Source organism: Erinaceus europaeus, chromosome 4, assembly GCF_950295315.1.
Source record: "Erinaceus europaeus chromosome 4, mEriEur2.1, whole genome shotgun sequence".
NCBI classification, from domain to species: Eukaryota; Metazoa; Chordata; class Mammalia; order Eulipotyphla; family Erinaceidae; genus Erinaceus; species Erinaceus europaeus.
In genome coordinates, this window is record NC_080165.1 from 104,519,480 (window position 1) to 104,541,334 (window position 21,855).

At 43.8% G+C, this 21,855-nt stretch overlaps 1 protein-coding gene across 3 annotated transcripts in view; it reads right to left on the reverse strand.

Annotated features, from left to right (window-relative positions):
• The window catches only part of TULP3 (TUB like protein 3), a 57,383-nt gene that overhangs the window by 15,071 nt on the left and 20,457 nt on the right, over window positions 1-21,855 (reverse strand). For 2 of the 3 annotated variants that reach the window (XM_060190284.1, XM_060190283.1), the window contains exons 2-3: window positions 19,428-19,522; window positions 9,757-9,808 (exon numbers count right to left, since the gene is read on the reverse strand). In XM_060190284.1, the coding sequence (XP_060046267.1) occupies window positions 9,757-9,789 (33 nt within the window). In that variant the 5' untranslated portion in view covers window positions 9,790-9,808; window positions 19,428-19,522. The remainder of the gene's footprint in view (window positions 1-9,756; window positions 9,809-19,427; window positions 19,523-21,855) is intronic. The other variant, XM_016189635.2, reaches the window with a different exon arrangement.

Consider the following 21,855-nt stretch of genomic DNA (forward strand, 5'->3'; position numbering starts at 1 on the left):
GTTGAGCCTCAGATTAATGGTAGCTTGACTTCACTGACTCTCCCTTTTCCAAGCACTCCCTGAGATGGGGGTCTGGCTATACTATAAATTCTTAGAATGGACAGGCTGACGACAAGCAACAGCCAACAAGCTGAGAATCATGGCAAAGGGAGGGGGGTGTCTACCAGTCTGGCTGCAAACAGCTAACATTCCTGACATAAAAAGTAATATCGTTGAAGACCCCACCAATGTGTCCTGGAGCTCAGCTTCCCCAGAGACACACCTTACTAGGGAAAGAGAGAGGCAGACTGGGAGTATGGACCGACCAGTCAACGCTCATGTTCAGCGGGGAAGCAATTACAGAAGCCAGACCTTCTACCTTCTGCAACCCTCAACGACCCTGGGTCCATGCTCCCAGAGGGCTAGAGAATGGGAAGGCTATCATGGGAGGGGGTGGGCTATGGGGATTGGGTGGTGGAAATTATGTGGAGTTGTACCCCTCCTACCTTATGTTTTTGTTCATTAATCCTTTCTTAAATAAAAAATTTAAAAAAAAAGGTAATATCGTGGGAGTTGGGCTGTAGCGCAGCGGGCTAAGCGCAGGTGGTGCAAAGCAAAAGGATCAGCATAAGGATCCTGGTTCGAGCTCCCCTCCTCCCCCCGGCTCCCCACCTACAGGGGAGTCGCTTCACAGGTGGTGAAGCAGGTCTGCAGGTGTCTTTCTTTCTCTCCCCCTCTCTGTCTTCCCCATCTCTCTCCGTTTCTCTGTCCTATCCAACAATGACGACATCAATAACAACAACATTAACTACAACAATAAAGCAAGGGCAACAAAAAGAAACAAATATTTTAAAAAGTAGTATCATAGGATATAAGACTAAATTGGAATTTTTAAAAATTCTTTTAAATTAATTAATGAGTTACTTAATTAATTAGCCTCTAGGGATATTGCTGGGGTTCAGTACCTGTACTACAAATCCACTGCTCCTGAGGCCTTTTTTTTTTCCCCCTAATTTTTTTGGATAGGACAGAGAGAAATGGAGAGAGGAGGGGTAGATAGGGGGAGAGAAAGAGATACCTGCTGACCTGCTTCATCACTTGTGAAGCGACCCCTATGCAGGTAGGGAGCCAGGGGCTTGAATTGGAATCCTTGCGCGGGTCCTTGCACTGTATACTATGTGTAGTTAACCCAGTGTGCTTAACCCACTGCCTGGTCCCCTCTAATTTCTTATAAGCTCAGCTCTGCTTACAGTGGTGCAAAGGATGAGTCTGTGACCTTAGAGCTCAGACATGGAAGTCTTTTTGCAGAATCTCTATGCTGTTTTCTCCCACCCGACCAGACTTCAGATAGCCTCTCTGATGAACAAACTGACTGAGGGGCCAGCCGTGCTTCACTCACTGTCCACCTGATGGTATGTTCTCCACCTATATGCATGCATGTCCAATAAGATCATGGGAGAAGCCGATGGTCTTTAGGCAGGATTTTAGATACAGCTGACAAATTCACACACCAGAAAAATGAGTGCTCTAGTGGAAGTAGAAAAATAAAAGCAGGACCAGGTGGTTGAGCACACATGTCAGAATGCACAAGGACCCAGGTTCAAGCCCGGGTTCCCACCTGCTGGGGGAGAGCTTCACAGGTGGTGAAGCAGGGCTGCAGATGTTTCTCTGTCTCTTTCCCTCTCTATATCCCCCTTCATCTCCATTTCTGGCTGTCTCTATCCAATAAATAAAGATAATAAAAAAAATTAAAAGGAAAAAGAAAAGCAATAGCAGCAGGAGAGGTGGTTCAGTGGTAGAATGCAGAATGTACATCTAAGAGGCTGCTAGTCCAGTCTAAGGCACCACATACGCCAGCATGAGGCTCTGGTTCTTTCCCTCTCATCAGATAAGTGCATCTTTAAACAAAAGACGCATTTATTTATTAAGGAGAAAGAGCTTCACACTAGGGATCAAATTCAAAACCCCATGTCTAAGAGCCCAATACTTAATGTACTGCACCACCTCATAGGCTGCTAAAAAATCTGCTAAAAAGGGAGTTGGGTGGTAGCACAGTGGGTTAAGCGCACATGGCGCAAAGTGCAAGGACCACCCTAAGTATCCTGGTTCGAGCCTCTGGCTTCCCACCTGCAGGGGAGTCACTTCACAGGAGGTGAAGCAGGTCTGCAGGTGTCTATCTTTCTCTCTCCCTCTCTGTCTTCCCCTCCTCTCTCCATTTCTCTGTCCTATCCAACAACAATGACATCATCAACAACACAATAATAACAATAAAACAACAAGGGCAACAAAAGGGAAAATAAATAAATTAAATAAATAAATGTATAAAAATCTGCTAAAATAAATAAATAAAATTGGGGGCCAGGTGGTAGCGTAGCAGGTTAAGCACACATGGCGCAAAGCACAAGGAACAGCATAAGGATCCTGGTTCGAACCCCCAGCTCCCCACCTACAGGGCGGTTGCTTCACAGGCAGTGGAGCAGGTCTGTAGGTGTCTTTCTCTTCCCTTTTCTGTCTTCCCCTCCTTTCTCCATTTCTCTCTGTCCTATACAACTGTAATACCAACAATAACAAGGGCAACAAAATGGGGAAAATGGCCTCTAGGAGCAGTGAATTCATAGTACAGGCACTGAGCCCCAGTGATAACCCTGGAGGCAAAAATAAATAAATAAATAAAATCAAAATAGACTCAATGAGAAAGGCTTTTTGAATAAATCAATCTTTTAAAAAAGGATTTATTGATTTATTTACATAATGAGAAAGATTTGATCCGGGAGGTGGTGCAGTGGATAAAGACTGGACACGCAAACAGGAGGTGCTGAGTTCAATCCCCAGCAGCACACATACCAGAATGATATCTGGTTCTTTCTCCTCCTTTCTCATAAATTAGTTAATTAGTTAATTTTGAAAAGAAAGAGACCCAGACAAGCACTCTGGCATGTACAATGCTAGGGGGTCAAACTCAAAAACTCACAGAGTCAAGACCTGTCTTCTAGCACTAAGCCACCTCTTCAGCTGCAGAACAGCTCTGTAGATATTGAAAGATTTATTTATTTAGAAATGCATGGGGTGGGGAGGAGAACCAAAGCGCCCTCTGGCACATGAGCTCATTCACAAAAGTGGTATCTGGACAACTGGAAGTGAGCAGTAACCATTGCTGCATGTCTCCCTGCCTCGCCAATTCTTTTTTTTATCAGAGCACTGCTTATGGTGGTGGTGTGGGGAATGAAACTGGGACCTCGGAGCCTCAGGCATCAGAGTCTCTTTGCATAGCTATTATGCTGTCTACTCCCACCCTCAATTTCTCTGTTTCTATCCAAAATAAATAAATAATAAATAAAATACCATTTTCACAAAATGGAATGTTATACATGGGGGAGATAGCATAGTGGTTATGTAAAAAGACACTCATGCCTGAGATTCCAAAGGTCCAAAATTCAATCTCCAATACTCACAAAAGCCAGAGCTGAGGAAGAGTGCTCTGGGAAGTGGGGGGAGACCCACAAATGTTATTTGACAATAAGGAATTAAGTACTGTACAAAAATCTATATAGACAAAAATTTCCTTAAGTAAAGTATACACAAATCTATTATTTTAGGGGGTAGATAGCATAATTGTTATAATACAAAGAGACTTTCATGCCTGAGGCTCTGAAGTCCCAGGTTCAATCCCCCTGCACTACTACCATCAGCCAGAGCTGAGCAGTGCTCTGGTTAAAAAAAAAAAAGTAAGGAAAAGAAAAATATAGTCTTTTAAAGTATTAAACTCTGAAATTATAGTACTAGGAAAACAGACTTTGGGATTTGGGAGCTTTTCTCTGCCCTCTGCCCTTATCCCGCTTTCTAGTCCTATCCTCAACTCTGACACTGATTTCTCAGAAAATATTCCTAGCTCACTTGTAAGTTAGCTATCAGGCTCAAACAAAAATTAGTCAAGTCATGGGCCCCTTGGAATATACCTAAAATAGACTTCCTAGCTTCTTCCAACATGAAGACCCCAAATTTCATCTGCTATACTCTTACCTTTAGGTTCCTGATTATTCTACAATTTGCTCTGCTTTATATCTTAATGCTTTTCAGCCACCAAGCTGCAATTACTACCATGACACCAACCTGACTTCCTGAGCAGATGACCTCACCAATGTGTCCTGGATCCCTACCTCCCCTGAGCCCTGCCTGACTAGGGAAAGATAGAAATAGGCTAGGGGTATGGATCAACCTGTCAACATACCATGTCCAGTGGAGAAGCAATTACAGAAGCCAGACCTCTCACCTTGTGCTCCCCATAAAGATCTTTGGTTCATATTCCCGGAAGGATAAAGAATAGGGAAACTTCCTATGGAGGGGAGGGGATATGGAACTTTGGTGGTGGGAATTGCATGTAATTATACTACTCTTACAGTGTGTACACACACACACACACACACACACACACACACACACACGAAGTGGTATTTATATTCAATGGAAAACTACTGCCCTTAAAAGAAAAAGAGGGGGTCAGGTGGTAGTGCAGCGGGTTAAGCGCACATGGCATGAAGCACAAGGATGGGCGTAAGGATCCTGGTTCGAGCCCCCAGCTCCTCACCTGCAGGGGGGTCACTGCACAGGCGGTGAAGCAGGTCTGTCTTCCCCTCTTTTCTCTATTTCTCTCTATCCTATCCAACAACAACAATAATAATAATAATAACCACAACAATGATAAAACAACAAGGGCAGCAAAAGGGAAAAAAAAATAGCCTCCAGGAGCAGTGGATTTGTGGTGCAGGCCCAGCAATAACCCTGGAGGCAAAAAAAAAAAAGGACAAAATCTTGTCTGTTGCAGTAAAATGGGCAGAACATGAGGTTAAAAAAAAAAGTATTGTTATGTGGAAAACTGAGAAATGTTATGCACAAACTATTGTATTTACTGTCAAATGTAAAACATTAATCGCCCAATAAAAGGGAAAAAAAGTGAAAAAAAGAAAACAGGATAGATCATAAAAGAAACTCATCTAATTAATAATGCTATAACTTGGAGGTCGGGAGGTGTCGCAGAGGGTTAAGCGCACATGGCACGAAGCACAAGGACCGGTACAAGGATCTCAGTTTGAGCCGCTGGCTCCCCACCTGCAGGGGGAGTCCCTTCACAAGCGGTGAAGCAGGTCTGCAGGTGTCTATCTTTCTCTCCCCCTCTGTCTTCCCCTCCTCTCTCAATTTCTCTCTGTCCTAACAATGACAACATCAATAACAATAATAATAACTACAACAATAAAACAAGAGCAACAAAAAGGAATAAGTAAATTGAGCTAAGTGAAAGGAAATGGTTCAACCTAAAAGAAGTAGATGAAGCCCCCACGAGCTTCCAGTGCATCCAGGCAAAGATGGTGCTGCACTGGGTACTGCATGCTCTGGCAGGTGGTGAATTAATCATACCTGTGTACATTAATGATAGCTACCATAATGATCATTTTACAAATGCCACTTGCTCTAATTTTAAACATACCGGGCTACTTTCTGATTTTAATAACAATAATAAAAAAAGCAAGCTTATGTAAGAATGCAAATGACAGGGACCAGGCAGTGGTACACCCAGTAAGAGTGCATATTTTACCATGTGTAAGGACCAAGGTTCAAGCCCCCAGACCCCACCTGCAGGGGGGGAAGCTTTACAATGGATGAATCAGGGCTGCAAGTCTTCCTCAGTCTCTGCTACCTCCTTCCCTCTCTATTTCTTCACCAGAAGCTCTTGAGACTTCTCTAGTGGGGATGTGATGACCCACTGACTCCAGTATAAATCCCACTAGAAGGCAGGGGTAGTTAATAATAATGGTTTTACAAAAAGACTCTCATGCTTGAGGCTACAAGGTCCCAGGTTCAATCCTCAGTATCATCATAAGCTAGAACTGAGCAGTATTCTGGTAAAAAAAAAAAAAAAAAAAAAAATCACACTAGAAAATTTTTTTCTTTCTTTCTTTTTAAAATAATTTATTCATTTATTCATGAGAGAGATAGGAGGAGAGAAAGAACCAGCCATCACTCTGGTACATGTGCTGCTGGGAATTGAACTCATGACCTCATGGTTGAGAATCCAATTCCTTATCCACTGCGCCACCTCCCGGACCACTTATCTTTTTTTTTTTTTTTTTTTTTAATTTTATTTATTTATTTTCTCTTTTGTTGTCCTTGTTGTTTTTTGCTGTTGTAGTTATTATTGTTATTGATGTTGTTGTTGTTAGATAGGACAGAGAGAAATGGAGGAGGGGAAGGCAGAAAGAGGGAGAGAAAGATAGACACCTGCAGACCTGCTTCACCGCTTGTGAAGCGACTCCCCTGCAGGTGGGGAGCCGGGGGCTCGAACCGGGATCCTTATGCCGACCTTGTGCTTTGCGCCACCTGCACTTAACCCGCTGCGCTACCGCCCGACTCCCCCGGACCACTTATCTTAAAAAAATTTTTTTTTATTGTTGTAGTCATTGTTGGATAGGACAGAGAGAATGGAGAGAGGAGAGAAAGATAAACACCTGCAGAACTGCTTCACTTGCCTGTGAAGTGACTCCCCTGCAGGTGGGGAGCCGGGGGTTTGAACCGGGATCCTTAAGCCAATCCTTAAGCTAGTCCTTGAGCTTTGCGTGCTTAACCCACTGCGCTACCGCCTGACTCCCCTTTTTCTTTATTTTTTAAAGTTTTTAAAAAATATTTATTTATTCCCTTTCGTTGCCCTTGTTTTATTGTTGTAGTTATTATTATTGTCATTATTGTTGGACAGGAAAGAGAGAAATGGAGAGAGGAGAAAGACACCTGCAGACCTGCTTCATTTTCTTTAATTTTTATTAAAGCACTACTCATCTCTGTGTAACTGGGTATCTGTTGGTGTGAACCAGTCCTCACCCCACAACATTCACAGACTGTGATTCCAGCCACAAGTCACAGGAACACAGTCACTACGAGATCTTACACACCTCACCTACCATGCACCAGGGCAGATGGGAGAAGGGAGTCTCCCCTGTCTCCTCACCTCCACAGGCAATCACTACGGACAAAGGCTCTGTCGCTGAGGGAGAGCACTGTGTTCCTCTGGTGACAGGCATGCCCTGGAGTGTGAAGCTCCTGCCACAACACAGCCAGCCCCTGGACTCAGCTGAGCAGCAGCCCAGTCTGCCTCAGTGGTCCTCCTGTTCGGCTTGTTCTAGCTCCCACACTCAATGATCTAATATCACCTAATATTCTTAATCTTTTAAAAACTATTTTATGTATTTTAAAAATATTTTATTTACTTATTTTAACTTTAGAAATAGAGAGATAGAGAGAGAGACAATAGAGCCCTGCTTAGCTCTGGCTTACAGTGGTGCTGGGGAACCTAGGACCCTGGAGCCTCAAACATCAAAGTCTTTTTGCATAGCCATCACGCTGTCTCCTAGCCCCTACCTAACATTCTGTTGCTTAACCAGTCTGATTCATTTACAGATGAGTTCATGGGGCCTGCAGAACTAGAGGAGCTCACCCAAAGCCACACTGATTGCTAACACTGGAGTGAACACTGACTCCCAGCCCAACGCCCCATTCGTGAAGTAGGGGTGCCTTTCCTGCCTACCCTGGGCCATCTGAATACCCTGTTTGACTCTGTGCAAAGCCTCTCACCCACTTCCAAGCAACTTCTTCCTCTAAGTGACACGGGCTGGTACCCAGGCCCCTTATTAATTCCACAGCCACATAAAGGAGAAGACAAAGGAAGGTGGAAGCTAGGTGGTCCCACACACGTAGAGGAATGGGCTCTAGAACGGTTTTGAATCAGAAAGCATTCACAGGGCTGGGAGTGGCACACCTGGTAGAACATACACATTATCATACTCGAGGACCTAGGTTCAAGTCCCCAGTCCCCACCTGTGTGTGTGGGGGGTGTTTCACAAATATTGAAGCAGGGCTATAGTTGTCTCTCTCTTTCCATCTCTCCCATTCTCTCCCTCTGTAAATCCTATAAAAAGCAAAATATGGAAGCAATATAGTTTAAGAGCAGGTCCCAAGCTGACTAATCATGACTGCTATGTACAATACACCATTACTTTATTTCTTCTTTCGTGCAAACATGAGTGAAGGACTATGTGCTCTATTCCAGGAGTGGGACAGAGTGGTCATTCATTACGGTCTCACTTGTTTCTGTTACCATGGGGCTTAGTGTAGTGAAAGAAGCAGTCAAATCACTGAGAAAGAAAAAAAAAAAAAGAAAAGAAATGTGTAACTGAAAACCGGGACCAGCACTATGAAGAAAGGTATTCACAGGGGCTTTTGAGCTGTAAAGCACATGCTCAGATTTGCACTTTAGGATTTTAAAAGAAACAACCTGGCAGTTAGATGAATTTACAGTGGGTTTTACAAACATCTATAAGCAGGGAACCCTGTCTATTTTTTAAAATTTTATTTATTTTATATTCCCTTTTGTTGTTTTTACTGTTGTTGTAATTATTATTGTTGTTGTTGTCAGGACAGAGAGAAATGAAGAGAGGAAGGGAAGACAGAGAGGGGGAGAGAAAGATAGACACCTGCAGACCTGCTTCACCACCTGTGAAGCGACTCCCCTGCAGGTGGGGAGCTGGGGGCTCGAACCAGGATCCTTACGCCAGACCTTGTGCTTTTCACCACGTGCGCTTAACCTGCTGCACTACTGCCCAACTCCCCAGGGAACCCTTTCTTAGCTTCCTTGGAATGTTCTGGAACAATTTCCAGAATATATTTGGAAATGCTGTTACAGAGTTGGTGAAAGTTAAGTGCACATAGTTGGGTTTGTTTTATCTCTACTGGGGTCCGGGTGGACCAGATATCCACTGAGGCCTCCAGTGGGGGCATACGTGTAAGGGCAAAGGGCAGAGCCTGCCTTTAACAACACAGGTCATGAGCATTTACAGCCCATCCAAAGGCACTGGGAATGAGACTGCTGATTCACAGGGCTCTTAGTGTTGTGAAGGAAAAGAGCAGCAGTCATGGGAGCCAATTCTGTGCCCAGCTGCATGCATGCACTTGCCTGGCCCCTAAGGACTCAGGTGACACGATGGCAAAGAAGGACTTGAGTGGGTGGTGGGAATGGTGCAGATACTTATCACAGGGAGATGACAGACTGTACTGGTGTGTCAACAACTTTCCTGTAAACCATCATTTCCCCAATTAAAAAACAAAGAACAGCTTGCTTGCTAACAGAAACATTCTTCTAATTCTTTTTTTTTTTCCTCCAGGGTTATTGTTGGGCTTGGTGCCTGCACCATGAATCCACCGCTCCTGTAGGCCATTTTTCCCCCTTTTGTTGCCCTTGTTGTTATAGCCTCGTTGTGGTTATTATTATTATTGCCACTGTTGATGCTGTGCGTTGTTGGATAGGACAGAGAGAAATGGAGAGAGAAGGGGAAGACAGAGGGGGAGAGAAAGACAGACACCTGCAGACCTGCTTTACCGCTTGGGAAGCGACTCCCCTGCAGGTGGGGAGCCGGGGGCTCGAACTGGGATCCTTACGCCGGTCCCTGCGCTTTGCGCCACATGTGCTTAACCCACTGAGCCACCGCCCGACCCCCACATTCTTCTAATTCTTACAACAGGTGCCAGGGAACTTCCATGATGACAAATTCCAGGCCAGATAATCACTGGTGGCCTCAAAGCACTTTGGTCTGGCCGGAGCCTCAGCTAAGCAAACAGTAACTCAGACTGAGCCTCCCCCCACTCCCACCCCCTACAGCCACTCTGCTGCCACTAAGCCCACACAACAGGCATCATCATCGGCAGCAGAGCTCTCGCCTGACTTCAGAGGCCACTCACCTGATTGTCCAGCTTCAGCTGCCTGAGCCTCATGGTCTCATCTTCAAAGGTGCTGTCAACAAAATGCAAAAGCATGTTAGCTAGAGAAGAAACCCTGTGAAGACCGTGGCAGTCTCACCTTTCCCAAGTATCTACTCTGAGCCAGTGGGTCCTGTATTCGGGGCCACTGCTCACACTGATAAACGGGGATGTGTCTCGCTCACACAGCCTCCTCAGAGGACTCGACACAAACACCAGCACAGTAAGGACAAGATAGAAACCACAGACCTCTGGCCCAGAGGGATGTCCTTTTAAATCAAGGGCTGAGCTCCTTCTGTCCTGGACACAGTGCTGAGTATTTTCATGCACTAGTCCTCAAAGCAAGTCTATCAACAAGCACTTATTTTCTTCTTTCCATCCTTCCGTCCTTCCTTCATTCCTCTCTCTCTCTTTTTTGCTGCCTCCAGCTTGTTTCAGGCTGACTATTCAGGGAGAGACACAGAGAGAGGAGAGACAGACACCACAAACTGAAGTCTCCCTAAGTGCTGCTGAACTCCCATGCTGGCGGTAGGACTGAGCCACAACCATGGAAGAGTGGGTGTCCCCCCAGGCAAGCTATCTTTCTGGCTACAGTATTATTATTTTTCACACTATGTAAGTTTTTAAAATGTATTTATTTATTAGACAGACTGCCATAAATCGAGAGGGAAGGTGGTGAGGGAAGATAGACACCTGCAACTCTGCTTCACCACTCAAAAAGCTTTCCCCCTGCACGTAGGGATCGGGGGCTTGAGCCCGGATCCTTGAGCATCATAGCACGTGCACTCAGCCAGGTGTGCCACCACCTGGCCCCATATTTTTCATTCTTTGATGATGAATAAAAAAATTTGGGAAGCTGTGCATAAAGTTAAATCACAAGAGTACAGGTCCTGAAAAAGGATGACAGAGGACTTGATGGGGGTTGTATTGTATTGTTATATGGAAAACTGAGAAATGTTATGCATGTGCAAACTATTGGATTCACTGTCAAATATAAAACATTAATCCCCCGGGAGCTGGGCAGTAGCACAGCAGGTTAAACGCAGGTGGCGCAAAGTGTAAGGACCGGTGTAAGGATCCCGGTTCGAGCCTCCAGTTCTCCACCTGCAGAGGAGTCACTTCACAAGCGGTGAAGCAGATCTGCAGTAGTCTTTCTCTCCCCCTCTGTCTTCCGCTCCTCTCTCCATTTCTCTCTGTCCTATCCAACAACGACGACATCAACAACAATAATAAAACAATAATAAAAAAATTAATTAAAAAAACATTAATCCCTCAAATAAAGAAAAATGTTAAAAAATAAATAAATAAAGTTAAATCACAAAAACAGAACCTCATTCTGGCCTCTAAATTCCACCTAAATATCAAACATACTTTAACATTTTTTGAAGCAAGTAGTAGGAGAATTAGACTGTGCCTAGTAGCATCATACACCAGCCCACAGACTACCTTAAAATCGAGGTCAGTGTAACAGATCCCTCTCTCTACCATCACTGGTCATCCACATCAGGAACAACATCATAAACCCTCTGTGGGCCTCTATAGGACCTTGCCCTGACAGTAGCTTCCAAAGGGAGGCTGGGTCAAACTACTCTGCCACTCGAGAATGATAGGTCCTGAAATGAGTGCAGCCTAGAATGTTGCCAGCTATGACCACAGAATATGAGCTCAGACTGATAGGGATGCAGACATCACACAGGCTCTTGTGCTGAATATGAATAGACATGAGCCCTAGGTCAATGGAGTTTACAGTTAACAATATTTATTTTATAGTATAAAAGTTTACAGTTAACTGTTCCTGTATTTGGGAATTAATCTCTGCCCTGATTTAGCTTTCTAGTCCTAGCCAACTCTGACAACATCTTCGCAAAAAATACTCCTGGCCCACCTGTAAGTTAGCTATCAGGCTCCAAAAATTAGTCAAGTCAAGGAATATACCTAAAATAGACTTCCTAGCTTCTTCCAACATGAAGACCCCAAATTTCATCTGCTATACTCTTACCTTTAGGTTCCTGATTATTAAACAAATTATTCTGCTTTATATCTTTTATTATTATTATTATTATTACTATTACCCCCAAGGTTATCACTGAGGCTTGATGCCTGCACTATGAATCCACTGCTCTTAGAGGCCATTTTTTCCCTTTTGATGCCTTTGTTGTTTATTGTTGTTGTTATCATTATTGTCATTATTACTGCCATTGTTGTTGGATAGGACAGAAAGAAATTGAGACAGGAGGCAAAGACAGAGAGGGAGAGAAAGATAAAGTCAGTCACCTGCAGACCCACTTCACCGCTTGTGAAGTGATCCTCCTGCAGTTGGGGAGCTGGGGGATTGAACCGGGATCCTTACACTGGTCCTTGCACTCGGGGCCATGTGCTCTTAACCTGAGCCATGCACTTTTTTGAAAATTTAATTTCTTTATTGGGGAATTAATGTTTTACATTCAACAGTAAATACAATAGTTTGTACACGCATAACATTTCACAGTTTTCCATATAACAATACAACCCCCACTAGGTCCTCTGTCATCCTTCTTGGATCTGTATTCTCCCCACCCACCCACCCCAGAGTCTTTTACTTTGGCACAATACGCCAATTCCAGTTCAGGTTCTACTTGTGTTTTCTTTTCTGATCTTGTTTTTCAACTTCTGCCTGAGAGTGAGACCATCCCATATTCATTCTTCTGTTTCTGACTTATTTCACTTAACATGATTTCTTCAAGATCCATCCAAGATCTGCTGAAAACGGTGAAATCACCATTTTTTATAGCTGAGTAGTATTCCATTGTGTATATATACCACAACTTGCTCAGCCACTCATCTGTTGTTGGACATGTGGGTTGCTTCTAGGTTTTGGCTATTACAAATTGTGCTGCCAAGAACATATGTGTACAAAGATCTTTTTGGATGGGTGTGTTGGGTTCCTTAGGATATATCCCCAGGAGAGGAATTGAGGATCATAAGGTAGGTCCATTTCTAGCCTTCTGAGAGTTCTCCAGACTGTTCTCCACAGAAGTTGGACCAATTGACATTCCCACCAGCAGTGTAGGAGGGTTCCTTTGACCCCACACCCTCTCCAGCATTTGCTGCTGTTACCTTTTCTGATGTATGACATTCTCACAGGAGTGAAGTGGTATCTCACTGTTGTCTTGATTTGCATTTCTCTGACAATCAGAGACTTGGAGCATTTTTTCATGTGTTTCTTGGCCTTTTGGATCTCTTCTGTGGTGAATATTCTATCCATGTCCTTCCCCCATTTTGGGATGGGGTTATTTGTTGTCTTGTTGTTGAGAATTGCAGGTTCTTTATATATGCTGGTTATTAGCCTCTTGTCTGATGTATGGCATGTAAAGATTTTCTCCCATTCTGTGAGGGGTCTCTTGGTTTGGGGTAGTAGTTTCTTTAGCTGTGCAGAAGCTTTTTAATTTTAAGTAGTCCCATAAGTTTATGCTTGTCTTAGTCTTCTTTGTAATTGGATTCGTTTCATTGAAGATGTCTTTAAAACTTATGTGGAAAAGAGTTTTGCCAATATTTTCCTCTAAGTATCTGATAGTTTGTGGTCTAACATCCAAGACCTTGATCCACTTGGAATTGCACCTTTTTTAAAAAAAATATCTTTTAATATTTATTTATTTCCTTTTTGTTGCCCCCCCTTTTTTTATTGCTGTTGTAGTTATTATTGTTGTTGATGTCGTCATTGTTGGATAGGACAGAGAAAGGAGGGGAAAACAGAGGGGGGAGAGAAAGATAGACACCTGCAGACCTGCTTCCCTGCCTGTGAAGCGACTCCCCTGCAGGTGGGGAGCTGGGGGCTCGAACCTGGATTCTCATGTGGATCCTCACGCTTTGCGCCACGTGCACTTAACCTGCTGTGCTACCGCTGGACTCCCCCCCCCCCCCTTTAAAGTTTTATTTATTTATTTTGCCTCCAGGGTTATCGCTGGGGCTCAGTGCCTGCACTATGAATCCACTGCTCCTGGAGGACATTTTTTCTTGCCCTTGTTGCCATTATTGTTATCGTTGTTGCAGCTGTTGTTGTTGTTGGACAGGATAGAGAGAAATTGAGAGGGGAAGGGAAGACAGAGAGGGGGAAAGAAAGATAGACACCTGCAAACCTGCTTCACCACTTGTGAAGCGACCACCTGCAGGTGGGGAGCCAGGGGCTTGAACCAAGATCCTTGAACTGGTCCTTGCACTTCTTACCATGTGTACTTAACCCGATGTGCTATCCACCTGGCCCCCTTATTAGTATTTCTTACCAGAGCACTGCTCAACTCTGGCTTATGGTGGTACGGGCGATTGAACCTGGGACTTTGGAGCCTCAGGCATAAAAGTCTGTTTGCATAACCATTATGCTATCTATCCCCAACCTCTGCTTTATATCTTAATGCTTTCCAGCCACCAAGTTGCAGATGCCATCATGATGCCAACCTGACTTCCCTGGGCAGATGACCTCACCAATGTGTCCTGGATCCCCACCTCCCCAGAGCCCTGCCCCACTAGGGAGAGATAGAAATAGGCTGGGAGTAATGGATCAACTTGCCAATGCCTATCCATGCCCAGCAGAGAAGCAATTACAAAAGCCAGACCTCCACCTTCTGCTCCCCATAAAGAATTTTGGTCCATATTCCCACAGAGATAAAGAATAGGGAAACTTCCAATGGAGGGGAGGGGATATGCAACTCTGGTGTTGGGAACTATATGGAATTATACCCCTCTTATCCCACAATCTTGTCAATCATTATTAAACCACTAATAAAAAAAACTGCATAGAAACATTAAAAATAAAATCTAGGTCAGGTATGGACTGGGAGCTGGCGCAATGGATAAAAGTGTTGGTCAAGCCAGGTGTTCCAAACATGTGCCAGAGTAAACGCATTTTCTCTCTCTCTCTCTCTCTCTCTCATTAATAAATTAATCTTTTGAAAATGATCTAGGCCATTAAGAGATCTTCCAGTTCAACATGGATGAAAGCTGAGGATCCATGTGAATGTCAACCACAGAGACTAAGTACAGATGAACTTAACGCCAGTAGGAGATAAACTTACTTGATGAAAGGACAAAACAGCACAAATGAAATCTTATTACTGCCTTAAACTGAGAAACCAAGCCCATCAAATTAGTTAAGCTTTTACTTTTGACAATTCCTAGTTCAAAGGTTTTTTTTTTTTGTGACGATTTTGGAAAGAGCAGAATGTGAAACAAGGCCAGAAATGGTTCTCAGCTCTACGTATTCTGGGTTTTTATTAGGGAAGTGTGTGTGTGTGGGGGGGATATAAATACAAGGCTCTACATAAGACAGATTTTGTGACTTCAAATGCAAGTGTGGTTTTTCCTGGCTCTAGCACAAATACCAGGGTTTGATGCTTTAGTCTAGAGGGTCCTGTAAATGTTGATAATCCACAATGCACTGGGGTTTACACACTATCTCCAACACCCTGACTATTTGCCCTCGATCAGACTCAAAAACCCAGCAGATACAGACAGGCATGGAGGTGTATGCTCGCTCACTCACTGGCTCCCCCAAGGACCTTTACAGGACATCACCAGACAGTCAAAATCAACCGATTCTCTTACTCCAATTCAAAACAGAGGAAAAAAACAAGTTTGTGTGTAGATACAGGGCTGGAGGAATATCTCACTGTGTAGGGCTCACAGGGCCTTGCCATGTGAGCAGCCCCCATGCCTTGATCTGTCCTGGTGCCACATGTAAAAGCTGCAGTACTGGGGGTAGCTCTAGGATGTGATCTCTTTCCCATTTGTCTCTCTGTACCCAACTCTCTGAATGAGAAAGGAGTCTAGAAGCAGTAAAATTACTGATGCTCATTAAAATAAAAGTCAGTTATGTGACCCAGGAGTTGGTGTAGTGATTACAAAGTTGGACCTTCAACTATGAGGTCCTCACAGTTCAATTCCCAGCAGCCCATGTGCTAGAGTGATGCTCTGATTCCTTCTCATTAATAAATAATTTGTTTTTTATCTTTATTTTTTAAATTTCTTTATTGGGGGATTAATGTTTTATAGTCAACAGTAAATACAATAGTTTGTACATGCATAACATTTCTCAGTTTTCCACATAACAGTACAACCCCCACTAGGTCCTCTGTCATCCTTTACTCTTGTCCAACCCACCCCAGAGTCTTTTACTTTGGTGCAATACACCAACTCCAGTTCAGGTTCTACTTGTGTTTTCTCTGCTGATCTTGTTTTTCAATTTCTGCCTGAGAGTGAGGTCTTCCCATATTCATCCTTCTGTTTCTGACTTATTTTACTTAACATGATTTCTTCAAGCTCCATCCAAAATGGGCTGAAAATGGTGAAGTCACCATTTTTAAAAAAATTTCTTTACTGGGGAATTAATGTTTTACATTCAACAGTAAATACAATAGTTTGTACATGCATAACATTTCACACAGTTTTCCATATAACAATACAACCCCCACTAGGTCCTCTGTCATCCTTCTTGGGTCTGTATTCTCCCCCACCCACCCACCACAGAGTCTTTTACTTTGGTGCAATACGCCAACCCAGTTCAGGTTCTACTTGTGTTTTCTCTTCTGATCTTGTTTTTCAACTTCTGCCTGAGAGTAAGATCATCCCATATTCATGCTTCTGTTTCTGGGTTATTTCACTTAACATGAATTTTTCAAGGTCCATCCAAGATCTGCTGAAAACGGTGAAATCACCATTTTTTTATAGCTGAGTATATATATATATATATATATCTCACAATTTGCTCAGCCACTCATCTGTTGTTGGACATTATCTTTATTTATTGAATAGAGACAGCCAGAAATTGAAAGAAGGGATGATAGAGAGGGAGACAGATTCCTGCCATACTGCTTCACCACTCACAAAGCTTTACCCCTGCAGATCTCAAATCCAGATCCTTGCACATTGTAACATGTGCATTCAACCAGGTGTGCCACCATCTGGCCCCCAGCCTTTACATCTTCTTCACATAATTTAAAATCTTAGCATTATTAATACACTTCTAGAATACTGTTAGCATTTTGCTATATTAGTATACATTTGCCAAAGTTCTAAAAGCTGCTAAGTGGTAGTGTGGTGACTACAGCACTGGACTTCCAATTACAAGATGCTAATAAGTTCAGTCACAGACATCACATGTCTCAGAGTAATGCTCTAATATTCTCTCCTCTATCACAAATAAATAGATACATCTTGAAAGAAAGAAAGAGAGACAGAGAAAGGGTCTAGGGTGGGTAGATAACATAATGGTGATGCAAACAGACTCATGTCTGAGGCTCCAAGGTCCCAGGTTCAATCCTCAGCACCACCATCAGCCAGAGCTGAGCAGTGCTCTTATTTAGAAAAAAAAAAAAAAAATCAAGGGGGCTGGGCAGTGGTACACAAGGTTAAGCACATCTAGTACGAAGTGCAAGGACCAGAGAGAGGATCCCAGTTTGAGCCTCCAGATCCCCAACTGCAGCAGAGTCACTTCACAAGCGGTGAAGCAGGTCAGCAGGTGTCTATCTTTCACCCCCCCCCATCTTCCTCTCCTTTCTCAATCTCTCTATTCTATTCAACAACAAAAATGGGGAAAAATGGTCTCCAGGAGCAGTGGATTCGTAGTGCAGGCACCAAGCCCCAGCGATAACCCTGGAGGCAAAAAAAAAAAAAATTCTACCTAAAAAACTGAAAAAAATACTCCTGGGGTCAGGAATATGCAAACTTTACCATACAGGACCTTTATTTGAGCCCCCAGAACCACAGGAAACCTCCACACAAGGGAGAAGCTTCAGGAGCAGTGAACTCTCCCCACAAAACACTCTGGCATTTATATTATGAACAGCTGTGGTGACTTTCCCCACAAAACACTCTGGCATTTATATTATGAACAGAAGTCACCCTACTCCTCCCCAATCCCCGCACCACTACCACCATGCTAAAACCTCCTGAATAATGCTAAGCTCTCGCCCACAAGTGAAGTCCTCAAGCATTTCTCCGAAGGGCTCTAGTAATGAGGAAAGCAGGTGTGTCTCCTGCCCTGTCTTGACACCAGTGAATGCCTTTAATCAAGCCTGGGCAAGCTGAAGCAATAATTAAATGCAGAGGGATAATCATAGCACTTACTCTGAACAGAAGAGGCACCAGAAGGATGCTCTGTAATTGCAATGTTTAGAGACCACCTGCATATCAAAATATAAACTTTCTCGTTTTAAATTGTAACTGAGCAGGAATAATGAAAATATCTTTTGTGCTTACACTAAACTGAACCAGGATGTCAAAATGAAACTAGAATATCATCTTCTAAATTCTAAACCTGCATTTTTCCCTAATCCTCTCTTTCCTTCATTTCAAATAAGGTGATTTTTTAATTTTACTTGTTTTGCCACAACAGTTATCACCGAGATTTGGTGCCTATACAAAAGATCCACTGCTTCTGGTGGCCATTTTTCCCTCCCTCCCTCCCTCCCTCCCTCCCTCCCTTCCTTCCTTCCTTCCTCTTGATAGGAGATAAAAAATGAGGGGGTGAGGGGGCTGGGCATACTGTGCACCAGATTAAGTGCACATGGCATGAAGCGCAAGGACCCACGTAAGGATCCCGGTTCGAGTCCCAGCTCCCCACCTGCAGGGGAGTCACTTCACAGGTGGTGAAGCAGGTCTGCAGGTGTCTATCTTTCTCTCCCCTTCTCTGTCTTCCCCTCCTCTCTCCATTTCTCTCTGTCTTATCCAACAATAACAGTAGCAACAATGACAACAACAGACCACCAGGAGTAGTGGGTTCGTAGTGCAGGCACCAAGCCCCAATGATAACCCTGGAGGATAAAAATAATTGAGAGGGGGAGGAGGAGACAAAGAAACACATGTGGGGAGTAGGGACTTGAACTGGGTGCCTGTGCATTGTAACGTGCACTCAGCTGGGAGCACTACTGCCTGGCCCTTCAAACTAAGATGCAGATTGGCATGCACAACAAAGACTGGTCAGCAAATAAATACAAAACAAAGAAGTCCTACAAAGAGGGGCTGGGTGGTGGTGCACTTGGCTGAACACACATGTTACAGTGTGCAAGGACCCAGGTTCAAGCTCCCAGTCCCTACCTGCAGGGAGAAAACTTCGCAAGTGGTAAAGCAGTGATGCAGGTGTCTGTCTCTCTTCCTCTCTATCACCTCCTTCCCTCTCAATTTCTGGCTGTCTCTATCCAATAAATAAATAAAGATTTAAAAAAAGAGAATTCATACAAAGAGAAGAACTGCCATTTTCCTTCCATTACTTCTGATGGAAAAGTGGCTGTATTAGCACAGACAGGGAGACCCTGAACAAAAATCTTGGATAAACACAGGTGTGGCAGCCAAGTATGGCTGGTGACAGAGCCCAAAGATGCCATCTCTCGGACTCCTCTCCTGTTTCTGACCAGCCAGACTTTATTTAACATTTTTTTTAAATATCTATTTATTTGACAGAACAGAAAGAAATTGAGAGGGGAATGGAACTGGAGAGAGAGAGAGAGAAGAGAGAGAGAGAGAGAGGGAGAGAGAGAGAGACAGACCTGTAGTCCTGCTTCATCACTCGTGAAGCTTCCCCTCTGTAAGTGCATGGCAATATGTGCACTCAACCAGGTGCACCATCATCTAACTCCCTCCTCTGGCCAGACTTTAAAAGGAAGAAACCTCCCCCGGCTCCCCACCTGCAGGGGAGTGGCTTCAAAAGCGGTGAACAGGTCTGCAGGTGTCTATCTCTCCTCCTCTCTGTCTTCTCCTCCTCTCTCCATTTCTCTCTGCCCTAAGCAACAATGACATCAACAACAACAATAACTACAACAATAAAACAAGGGCAACAAAAGGAAATAAATATTTTCAGAAATCTTTAAAAAAGATAGCACAGCGGGTTAAGTGCACGTGACGCAAAGCTCAAGGACCAGCATAAGGATCCCAGTTCGAGCCCCCAGCTCCCCACCTGCAGGGGAGTCACTTCACAAGCAGTGAAGCAGGGCTGCAGGTGTGTTTTTCTCTCCCCCTCTCTGTCTTCCCCTCCTCTCTCCATTTCTCTCTATCTTATCCAATGAGGACATCAGTAACAACAATGATAAGAACTACAACAGTAAAACAACAAGGGCAACAAAAGGGAATAAATATTTTTTTAAAAATTTTAATCTTTTTTTTACAAAAAGGAAGAAACCTGGGAGTCAGGCGGTGGCGCAGCAGGTTAAGCACAGGTGGTGCAAAGCGCAAGGACCTGTGTAAGAATCCTGGTTTGAAGGGGGAGTCGGGCTGTAGCGCAGCGGGTTAAGTGCAGGTGGCGCAAAGCACAAGGACCGGCATAAGGATCCCGGTTCGAACCCCGGCTCCCCACCTGCAGGGGAGTCGCTTCACAGGCGGTGAAGCAGGTCTGCAGGTGTCTGTCTTTCTCTCCTCCTCTCTGTCTTCCCCTCCTCTCTCCATTTCTCTCTGTCCTATCCAACAACGACAACAACAATAATAACTACAACAATAAAACAACAAGGGCAACAAAAGGGAATAAATAAATAAAATAAATATTAAAAAAAAAAGAATCCTGGTTCGAGCCCCCGACTCCCCACCTGCACGGGGTCACTTCACAAGCGGTGAGGCAGGTCTGTAGGTGTTTATCTTTCTCTCCCCCCTTTTATTTATTTATTTATTCCCTTTTGTTGCCCTTGTTGCTTTATTGTTGTAGTTAATATTGTTGTTGTTGGATATGACAGATAGAAATGGAGAGATGAGGAAAAGACAGAGAGGGGAAGAGAAATATAGACACCTGCAGACCTGCTTTACCGCCTGTGAAGCAACTCCCCTGCAGGTGGGGAGCTGGGGGCTCGAACTGGGATCCTTACACTAGTCCTTGCGCTTTGCGCCACCTGTGCTTAACTTGCTGCGCTACTGCCCAACTCTCCCCCCCCTTCTGTCTTCCCCTCCTCTCTCCATTTCTCTGTCCTACCCAACAATGACGACAACAATATCTACAACAATAAAACAACAAGGGCAGGGAGTCAGGCGGTAGCTCAGCGTTGGTTAAGCACAGGTACACAAACCAGCGTAAGGAAACTGGGTTAAGCCCCCGCTCCTCACCTGAAGGGGAGTCTCTTCACAGGCAGTGAAGCAGGTCTGCAGGTGTCTATATTTCTCTCCCCCTCTCTGTTTTCCTCTCCTCTCTCCATTTCTCTGTCCTATCCAACAACGATATCAACAGCAACAATAATAACTACAACAATAAAACAATAAGGGCAACAAAAGGGTATAAATAAATATTAAAAAATAAAGGAAGAAACCTACAAAGTCACCACTGCAGAGTGCACCAACACAGTTTGTGCCCTCTCTACCCATTTCTATTTATGGGCACTCAAATATTTTTTTACTCTCTTAATTTACCAAGTATTTTGGTAAAAATCTGATCAAAGGATGCCTTTACTCACCCACTCCTTACACACAGATTTTTCTCTTCTCTTTCTAAATATATTTTATTTTTCATTTTATTGAGAGACACAGAAAGAAAGATACATACACAGAGGGAGAGACAGAGAGACACAAAAGATCACTGCTCAGCTCTGGCGTATGGGTTCTGGGGATTGAACTTGGGACTTTGGAACATCAGGGATCAAAGTAATTTTTTTAAAAAAAATATTTATTCCCTTTTGTTGCCCTTGTTTTATTGTTGTAGTTATTATTGTTATTGATGTCACTGTTGTTGGATAGGACAGAGAGAAATGGAGAGAGGAGAGGAAGACAGGGGGAGAGAAAGATAGACACCTGCAGACCTGCTTCACTACCTGTGAAGCAACTCCCTGGCAGGTGGGGAGCTGCGGGCTTGAACCAGGATCTTTAGGTGATCCTTGCGCTTTGTGCCACTTGCGCTTAACCCACTGCACTACGGCCCAACTCCTTAAAGTACTTTAAAAAAAATTTTTTTTATATTTACTTATTTTCCCTTTTGTTACCCTTGTTGTGTTTTTAATTGTTGTTGTGGTTATTTTTGTTGTGGTTATTATTGTCGTCGTCATTGTTAGATAGGACAGAGAGAAATGGAGTGAGGAAGGGAAGACAGAGAGAGGGAGAGAAAGATAGACACCTACAGCCCTGCTTCACCACCTGTGAAGCGAC